Consider the following 9849-nt stretch of genomic DNA (forward strand, 5'->3'; position numbering starts at 1 on the left):
GAGGAGAATAGTCAACAGGGATAGAAGCAAGAGTATTCCCCTAACCATGTCACAATTTAAGGTTAAAAAAACCAAGCACAACAAGCACTTTTTTTTTTACATTATAAAAAAAGAAATTGAAGACCTTTCAATTAAAATTAAAAATACATAAAAATAAAGCAAAAGCAAAGAAAGGTCCTCAAACATTTACTTCATATACAACACAACAACAACACAACAAGAGGTCATATACATAGACAAACACACACACACACACACACACCTTCTCTCTTTCTCTCTCACATTTCACCTTCCTCCTTTCCACAGCCATTTATTAGATTCCTCTAAATGGTCTTCTCTCTTCTTCATTGGATTGTATAGATTCCCAGCTGGAAATACTCTCCATTTCTTGTTAGATTTTTTTTCCCTTTTATTTGCTGTTTTTGTTTCATTTTCTCTCTCTTTTTTTATTTTTATTTTTTTTTCTCTTTCAACTATAAGACTTGTTAGACTCTTTCTGGGTTTCTTGGCTTTTGCTTTATTTTGCAAGCACTGTTTCTGGGTTTGCTGCAAAAGAGCCTTATATACCCAAGAACCACTCATATATGTCTTAGAAGGCTTGAATAAAAACAACAAAATTACACAAAGTTTTGATCTTTTCCTCAACTGTTTGTTGTCTACAAATTGAGTTTTCATATTTTATTCCTTTTCTACTTTGTAAATTATCATCTCCTTTGAATTTTATTCTTGTTGAGTCAAGGAAAAAAGAGAGAGATATGGGCAAACAAGGACCTTGCTGTCACTGTGGAGTTACAAGTGAGTTCTTGTTTCTCCTTTCTTTTTGACAAAAAATTGGTTTCCCCCTTTTGTTTTCTCTTCAATAAAGATTCTTGCAATTGATTTTTACATGTATAGAAAACACAATGACTATAACCAGAATGACTACAACCAACAAGGAAGAGATTACATGGACAAACATAATAAATTGGGAACACTTGCTCATCTGTTTATACATGGGTTCTGTGCAACAAGTGTCTTTTGATTCTTTGAACATATCAGATACTCACTTGTGTCTTGTTTTTCATTTTGTTAATGAATCTGTAAATCCTTCCCTTTATCTATTGTTTTCTTTCTTCTTTTTTGACCACTCTAACAAGGTTTGAACATATCACATCACTGCAAATTGGTTTTGGAGCTTGTTGAGTACTGGGGAACTACTTAGTCTATGCTTGATTCGTACGATTTTCTTGTTTCTATATAGGATTTTAACGGGACCAAATACCAAGTCAAATTGTGCTGTTCTTTGCTGAACCTAACAATTCAATGAAAAATGTACTTCCTTGACATGTCCAAGTAGTGATTCAATTCCTGTCTGTTAATTTCTTGACTGACTTGTTGTTGTATTCTCTACTCTTGGATTACATTCCCGGCAAACTTTACTGCTGTCAAGTTCGTTCTTTTATTGGGGTTTTTACTGCCAGAGCTATGAAGCAATTCAATTCATGTGAAAAATATAATTCCATTTTTTTTTTTTTGCTCTGGAATCAGCTCTAAAGTCTAAACTTCCTAGTGGCCGAGCTGTTCCTTTATCATTCCAGTGGAATTTGGTCATTGTTTGGGGTGCATTTGTTGGGAGTGTAACGGTCATACTTGTAAACTCCAAAGAAATAAGTTCATCTTAAGTTAATTTGCTGCAGCTAGAACTCTTCTCAAGGAGCTTATATCTATGCTGCCTGGCTATAGGTTAAATGTCTTGTGGTTTGCCAACCACTACTGATGGATTAACTGTTGCAAGGAGGCAACCACATTTGTGGACTTAAGTTTTGTTCAATATAAAAAAGAGTTATCAGTATCCAGCAGAGCCTTTTCTGGTCTGAATTGCTGGATTTTTGCCTGTGTAGTCTCCTTATCCCCTTCGTAATTTGTTTGATGCATATGAGCTGATCTCATGTGATTCATTCTCAGATTAGAGACACAGTTGGACAATACCAGTGCATCAATGCCTCTTCATTAGATACACAAAATTCTAGCCAAAATTATTTTGTTGGTTTCTTGTGTCAAGTTTTGGATGAGCAATAATTCCTCCTTGTTCATTCACATTAATTTAAAATGCATCTTCTATCACTGTTGTGGATAAGATTGTTTAACATGCATGTATATTGCTGACAACTATCTTTCAACAGGCACACCTCTTTGGCGCAATGGGCCTCCTGAAAAGCCAGTGCTGTGCAATGCATGTGGATCACGATGGAGGACAAAGGGAACACTAGCAAACTATACCCCTCTTCATGCTAGGGCTGAACCTGATGATTATGAGGATCACAGGGTCTCTAGATTGAAGAGTGTGTCTATAAGCAAGAACAAAGAAGCGAAACTGCTCAAGAGAAAGCCGAATTATGACAGTAGGGTTGCTCTGGATTACAACCAAGGTTATAGAAAGGTTGTAGATGAGGACACTAGTAATAGGTCAAGTTCTGGGTCAGCCATATCCAACCCGGAGAGTTGTGCACAATTTGGCAGTGCAGAAGCAAGTGATTTGACAGGTTGAGCATCCACTAAGATCAATATTTGTTCTCTGTGTTTTAATTGCACAAAAGAGATGACTCTAAAAGAATGTGATTGTTGGCCATTTGTTAAATTGAATGGATTAGTTGCATATCCAGTCCATGTGAATACCTTGGTTGGTTTAAGAAAATAATGGATTCAGGAAACAGCTCCAAATTAATGGAAATGAAAACTATGAGAGGTGATCATAGTGCTGTCGAACGGCAGCAAAATAGAGCTCTGAAGAATCTCACTCGGATTTTCTGAATAAACTCGAGTGACTTCCTTGATTTTCTAGGATGCTAGCATGCTTGAAGCTGTCTGCTAGGCTACTTTATCTGAATAAAGAAATAGTACTATGGTTAACAACTCTTTTATTGGGACTAGTGATGTGTGTGAGTGTAACCGGAGCCAAATTAACCAATTTCCTCAGTGCTATTGCTCCGCAGTTTTAGAACCAATATGCTTGGCACTCTTAGTTCTCTATCTTTGACTGAGTTTTGTAGGGGATGGTGACATAAATTAGAAAGGTGTATGCAATGTTTTATGCTCTCAACATGATTGGTAGTATTGACTTATAAAATGTATTCTCATTGTTCTTTTCTCAGGTCCAGCCCAATCGGTTGTGTGGGACTCTTTGGTACCTTCTAGGAAGAGGACCTGTTTCAATCGGCCAAAGCCATCTTCAGTTGAGAAGCTTACAAAAGATCTATATACTATTTTGCATGAGCAGCAGTCATCATGCTTCTCTGGCTCTTCAGAAGAGGATTTACTTTTTGATAATGAAACTCCAATGGTTTCTGTTGAGATAGGACATGGAAGTGTTCTCATTAGACATCCAAGCTCAATAGCTCGAGATGAGGAATCTGAAGCTAGCTCTCTTTCTGTTGAGAACAAACAATATTTGACAAATGAGGCTTATTCTCATCCTGTGATACCTCCTGTACATAATGAAAACAAGAGTGTCAATACAACATATCTTATTACTGAAACAACTAAGAATCTCACAGGACAAGGGTTGCAGCAAGAGCAACTTAAGAGGTAACTCATCCATGCATGTTTTCAAAGCTTTGAAAGGCAATCTTCTGTGTTAAATATGTAACAAGGATAGAACCACAGTATCAGTGTTGAACCTGGATATGATGTTTTTCTATCCCGACTTCCTCCAAAAGATTAAAATTCAAGTGCAAATGTAAATTCCAACACGGGGTAGGTTTTAGCATGGATAGAAAATGTTCATAAAATAAGCTGATGAGTGGGGTGGAATCAGAGGTTTACCTTTCAGACTACTACTAGGATGCAGGGAGTATTGGAATTGCAAAGCAGTGAGAGTATACTGGGGAACTGTTACTGCACCAGTGTTTGATTTTTCTACTCTTTGGAATTTCAGGGACAAGTTTCCACATGAAAAAGTACATATCCTGGGAAGTCATAATTCACCACTTTGCAACATAGATTTGAATGTAAGTTGCATTTCTTTTCTCCATATCTAACTCTTGTAATCACTAATTACACGAGGCTCTTTCATGAAATATATGCCATTCATTTTCTTGTACACACACCCAAATTCCAAACACTCTTCTGTTTTTGAATGATCTGTGACTCTTCCTCCATATAATTTTACTCTTGTGGATTGAACTGAAGTCTCAAATGTTTAGATATGTCTGGAACAGATCTTCTTTAATATCATTCCCCTTGTGTGCGTCTCATGACTCTGCTTATGGTTGTGGTAGGATATTCTTAACTTTGGGGAGTTTGCAAGGCACTTGACAAATGAAGAGCAACAGCAATTACTAAAATATCTACCTCCACTTGATACTACCAAACTTCCCAACAGGTTAGCCTTATACCTCAGTGATAAGTGTTAGTACAGTGGGAATGATTGGTATTGCAATTAGGTGATGTAAGGCATTGTATTTGCTGTCAGTTGCTATCGCTTTTCATTTTTATTTTAAATCTGTATTCATTAGCACTTTAAATCAATGTTTGTAGTCTTCAATATCATCATGAACCTGATACCATTTGCATTTATACCCAAGCCTTTAGTGCGCCAAGTACGGATTAGACTGGAGTCAGCACACAGAAAAAAGAAAAGATATTATATTTTTTGTCTGTTGGTGTGCGTGTATTTGTTGTACAAATTATTCTATCACCCTTTATCTAATGTCAACTGAAATACACAGAACCCAAGATTGATGATGACGTGTTGTTGTCTTTGCAGCATTGAAAGCATGTTTGATAGCCCTCAATTCAAGGAAAACATAAATTCCTATCAGCAACTGCTTTCAGAAGGAGTCTTTGATCTGTCCTTCTCAGAAGCAAAAACTGAAGACTGTAAAACTTTGAAAAGGCTCACGCTGTCCAATTTGTTGAAATCCAAATGGGTGGAGCGTTATCATCTACTCAAGGTTTGAATTGATCGTTTTAAAGTAGGAACTTTGTTGCATGAAAATATTATTTGTCATTTAATTCCTCGGAAGTTGGACATGTGGTTATAATGGCTTATTGCCTTCTCCCTTTGGCTGCAGAAGTGTAAAAATAGTAATGGGAAGTCTTTTGTTGGAAAGGAACCAAATCCAGATGTTGTTGCAATGAGTAATATAGCTGGTGCCAAAAGATCACGCGACAGTCCTGGTCAGAAGTTTTCAGGTTAGCAATACTCACCTTTGGATATATTATTGACTATTGAGCAAGTTGATCCTTTACATTACTTTTGTCTTAGAAGCAAATGACTACCAATGGTGACATTGTATCTGAAAGTTGAGTAACCAAATTCTGCTTGTAAAAGCTTAGGAATCTGTTAATATGGGAGAGAAACATGCTAATACAAATAAGTGTGTTAAATCAATCTTGTGCTGAATTTTCTGCAATTTCTTATTTGGAATTGGCGGTAACAGGGGTGTACCAAATCCTTCACGTCATATCTATTATAAGTTCATTTTAATCAGAACAGTGTATGTTAAAGAACACATATAACATGGATGTAGATGTAGATGTAGATATTCACCCAATGAACATGCCAACTACAATTAGGAATTGCACACTTCATGGACATAGTTAACATGTAGAATCCCTCTGGAGATGATTACTAGTTTGTCACCACCAGCATGTGTGGTGAAAGTTAAAGGTGATTGTCTTCATGGACGTCAGTTGATTCTTTTTTGCAACCATTTCCCTTACATGCATTGGAACTATTCTCACAAGCCTTTTCTTTTGTCTTCTCTCAGAAGTGAAGTTAATGAAGAGCCCCAAAAGGATTATAATGAAGGCTACGTATGAGAACAAAGAACTCATAGACAATGATGGATCTTGCTTTAGTCCAAGAAGCCTATTTGCCCTGCCTCCTGATGGTAGCTCCCTCATGCTGGATTCTCTCCATTTTGTGGATGAAAGTTCTGATCAGGACCTGCTGCTGGACATCCCATCCAATGGTTCATTTGCACAGGCAGAGCTCTTTTACCCAACTAATAGTTTTGGTCAACAGGCAAGCACTAGTAGTAGCTCAATATACCCGCACCTAGGCCGCCCCTAACAAAGTTTGTCCAATTGATACTTTTAATCACTAGGGCCAAAAATAGATGCACCTTCCGCTGAATCAGGTGATTAGGTTACACATGTTTTGCATGCCAAACCCAACAAGTCTGTGAATGAGGTTTGATGGTTGCTGTTTTTTCCTTGGATCATTTTGAACTTGGTATGCTAAGAGATGACTTTTGGGTGGGTTTTTGTATAGGTTGACTACAGATTGTTATATATGGCTGAAAAGTGATAGCAGCTGGTGATTTCAAGATTTTTATATATGCAATTATAGTTGCTGTATTGCACATTACTTTGAGAACCCGTTCGTTGGTTTGGTTGGTTGCCTTTTTACTTTCCGACTCAGGGGGAGTAAAAACCAAAAAGAAAAGGAGGATTGGCTTTCTAGGCTGCATAGGGAAAAAAAGGTAAGACATTTTAGCTTTTGTTTTTACCTTTTGGAGGATGCCTACCTGCATCTAAACGATAAGATGCACCCCCCTGCGGACTACTAAAGGATAAAAAGAGAAACGAATATAAATCTGCAGTGGAATAGCGTTTTTGAATGTGACGAGGAGGAGGAATCACGAGGAAATAGTTTTGTTTTTTTGAATGACTACTGCGTTCGGTGCTATTTCTTTAAAACCACCTTTGATCCGTGGGGAAAGTTGAAGCTGGTTGCCTTTCTCTCTGGTTGGGAATAAGTCAAAATTTGCATACAAATTAGAGAAGTTAGATTTCGAATCATATTCAAGATATTGCTAATCCTCTGTGAGTTCCCTAAGCAGATTTTATAGCATGTGGAGCGGTTTGGTTGGCAAGAAAATAAAGGAATAGAGGGGGTCAGGATTCCAATGGCTTTTAATGCTGAAAGCGAAATCATCGCAGAAGTTTGGTGTTTTATGAAAATAGTTCTCAATAATTGATCACCCTTTCTACCGTGACGTGTTTTAACCGAGCAAACTCCGATTGGTTGTGAAAATTTAAAAGAAGAATACCATAAAGATCAAATTGACTTTCTCATACAGGTTTCTAACTTTGCTGCAATCTTTCAATCTCAAAAAAGAAAAGGAGAATACCATACCATACCATTTTCATTCAATTAAAGAAACATGGTGGTGTATTTCCCGCAATGTCAGGGCTCTTAGGAAACCAAGGATGTAGAGTTATGTTCAACAGACAACACGAGCTCAGAAAATAGACAAGACCAATGATCCCAAGTTAAGATGGAAAGCCTTATCTGAGGAAAACTTGTTCGCATCCTTTCGACAGTACCATTAAAAGTTAAAACCAATGAAAGAACGCTCTGGAAGTCAATTTTGTCCCTCCCAGGCATGCATCATGGTGGGCCAATCATTGTGTTTTTAACTTGGCCTTGGAAGGCAACTTTTTGCTTGCATATCATCCACAATTACCTGCTCATGATTGTAACTTAGTAGCCGCTACTTTGTTTGGCTCAATTGAACATGTACACACTTCACACAGGTTTCCCTGGTTTCAGGGAACATGGAAGAAAAAAATGTGGCTTTTACCGGTTTCCTAGTTTGATAACCAGGGCATAGTTCATCTGAAGTCAACTTTGATTACATAGTAAAGACTTGACTTTTTGAATGAATTAAGATAACAAAGGAAAAATAAAGCGAGACCGCGCATCTCATCAACTAACAATAACGATTCATTTATACATGTTCTGTACAATACAGCTTCTGTGCTACAAAATAATCCATTTACACCTCACAAGTCACAACCAGGGAAATACCAAGGGATATCTCCTAACATTACCAAGGGACATCCCCTAACATTCATATTTGTCCAGCAAAAAGTTAAAGAAGCAGAACCATTTCTAATTTCCAAGTTCAAAAACCTACCTGCCTCGTTATGGATTTTTAACACGAAGCTTCAAAGCAAAATATCCATGCTCCTCCAAAGTTAACAAGCAGACCCACCACACCAAATCTCCCAAAAAAAACAACATCTGCTAAGAACTCACCTTCCTGACTTTGTCATCTCCGAATCAATAGTCCTTTGGCAGTCAACAAGGCCTACGGAAAAGTCATGCCACCTATCTTCGCAGCATCCAAGATACTTAACTTTTCCAGACTTGGATCATAATGCTCGTTCTCTGCAAGCATCTTCAACACATCTAATAGTGTGATCTCAAGATCCATACAGGTCATCTCAGACAAAACAGTAACATGCTCAGCTTTCCCTGCTCCTGCATTCTCCTTCCTTCCTTGTACAGATGCTGGCAACACACGTTTTTCTGTGACATCATCCTTGCCATAAACATTTGCAGGACCAACATATCTAAACTTGTCAAGGTCGTCTATGCTTTTTCTAGCAGAATGTTCCTCCCTAGTATTAGCTTCCCTCTCTTCCCCTCCATCAACAAACCTCAAAGCTGCATCAGTTTCTTCAAACTCAGATTCTATCACCTCAGTAGAAAATTGCAACTTCCTCTTTGCTGAGCTCCCTCCACTACATTCTCTATCACTATTACTGACTTCAATCACCATTTCTCCAACTTGCTCATTTTGCGGTGATTTCAAACCATGATTAGAACCATTCCCTCCCTCAGAGCCCAATTTCTCTACAGAATCCCCCAAATCCTCCCTTATCCTCTCCATATCACTAACTAAACTACTGCTTGGAATCCCCAAAACCGAATTTTTATCCAAAGGTTTTGATCTTTTCGACTCAGTCATGGTTACATCCACTGTTTTCACTAACCTCTCGTCATATTTCACAGGTTCAGCCCCTACACTAGCACTTGGAGTCCACTTAAATTTCTCCAATGATTTCACCAATCTCTTTAAACTGTTCCCTATTTCAGCTCTTAAGCTAGGTTCTGGTGTCACTATGCCCAAATTTTTATCATACAGTTTCGATCTTTTGCTCGAAGACTCACCTAAAACATTATTTGAAGAAGCTAATACTCTTTTCAAAACCATACCTTTCATATAATTACAGTGAATTACCTCTTTGTCTTGAGAATTATCCTCGCCACCACCCGAATCGCCTTCAATTTCAATTCTCTCCGTCAATTCCCCCTCTACAGTAAACCCTAGATCCTTCTCTCGCGAACTTTCCTCACAATCTCCATCATCAACGGCAATATTTTCATCAGTTACAGCTCTCTCAAACCTCCGATATTCCTTTCCGTGATCAAAGGCAACCTCCTCCTCCTCCTGCTGCTGCTCGTGCTGTTTTTTGGAGCTTGAGAGGAAGGGTTCTTCAGGTGGAGTGGTGAAAACGTCGTCGTTCTGAAGGGTAGAATTGACATATAGGCCGTCCTTGTGGTTATCCCGGGGAGTTTGAGGAGGGGAGACCATGGTGATAGCGGTAGAAGCGACTGGGATTTCGGCGTCGAGGGAGAGAAGCTCACCGTTTGTTTGAGGTTCTAGAGCAAAGGGGCAGTGGTTTAAGTATTGCTCTTGGGAAGATGAGACTTGACACAGCTTTGTTATTGCTGCGAATGGATCGTTTTCCTCCATTTTTTTTGCAGATGAAGATTAGGGTTTTCCCCCCTTCTTTTCTTTTTAAAGAGAGAGAGAGGGCGATTGTTTGGGGTTTCTAGGGATTGGACTTTTCATGAATTGATTTTCCCGCCATTTGTTCTTTTATCAACGGTCGGTGATTATAAACGGTATTTTATATTTATTTCACACATATAAACGAACTGTCGTTTAGTTTCCTTTGCCGTGTCGGGTCGTGTACTTCTTCTTTCCTAATGACTTGTCTTGGCTTCCCCTCCGTAAACGACTTTTCTTTTTTATTACCTAATTTTATAAATGAACAGTAGTTAACATT

At 38.2% G+C, this 9849-nt stretch overlaps 1 protein-coding gene across 1 annotated transcript; it reads left to right on the forward strand.

The window, feature by feature from the left end:
- The first annotated feature begins 228 nt into the window (after positions 1–228).
- On the forward strand, positions 229–6361 carry LOC118062941 (GATA transcription factor 26). The gene is made up of 8 exons (XM_035076832.2): positions 229–795; positions 2163–2522; positions 3132–3564; positions 3914–3986; positions 4257–4360; positions 4745–4931; positions 5052–5172; positions 5751–6361. The coding sequence occupies exons 1-8, from the start codon at positions 756–758 to the stop codon at positions 6053–6055; spliced, it is 1623 nt and encodes a 540-aa protein (XP_034932723.1). The 5' UTR covers positions 229–755; the 3' UTR covers positions 6056–6361.
- Positions 6362–9849: the final 3488 nt, after the last annotated feature.

This window comes from Populus alba, chromosome 3 (genome assembly GCF_005239225.2).
Source record: "Populus alba chromosome 3, ASM523922v2, whole genome shotgun sequence".
In the NCBI taxonomy this organism is placed as follows: domain Eukaryota; kingdom Viridiplantae; phylum Streptophyta; class Magnoliopsida; order Malpighiales; family Salicaceae; genus Populus; species Populus alba.

Bases quoted from the DNA above. Each gene is read 5' to 3' on its own strand.
- LOC118062941 (XM_035076832.2), top strand. From the start codon at position 756: ATGGGCAAACAAGGACCTTGCTGTCACTGTGGAGTTACAA. The intron at 4,361-4,744 runs GTTAGCCTTATA...TTGTCTTTGCAG, and splicing joins ACTACCAAACTTCCCAACAG to CATTGAAAGCATGTTTGATA. The intron at 5,173-5,750 runs GTTAGCAATACT...GTCTTCTCTCAG, and splicing joins TCCTGGTCAGAAGTTTTCAG to AAGTGAAGTTAATGAAGAGC.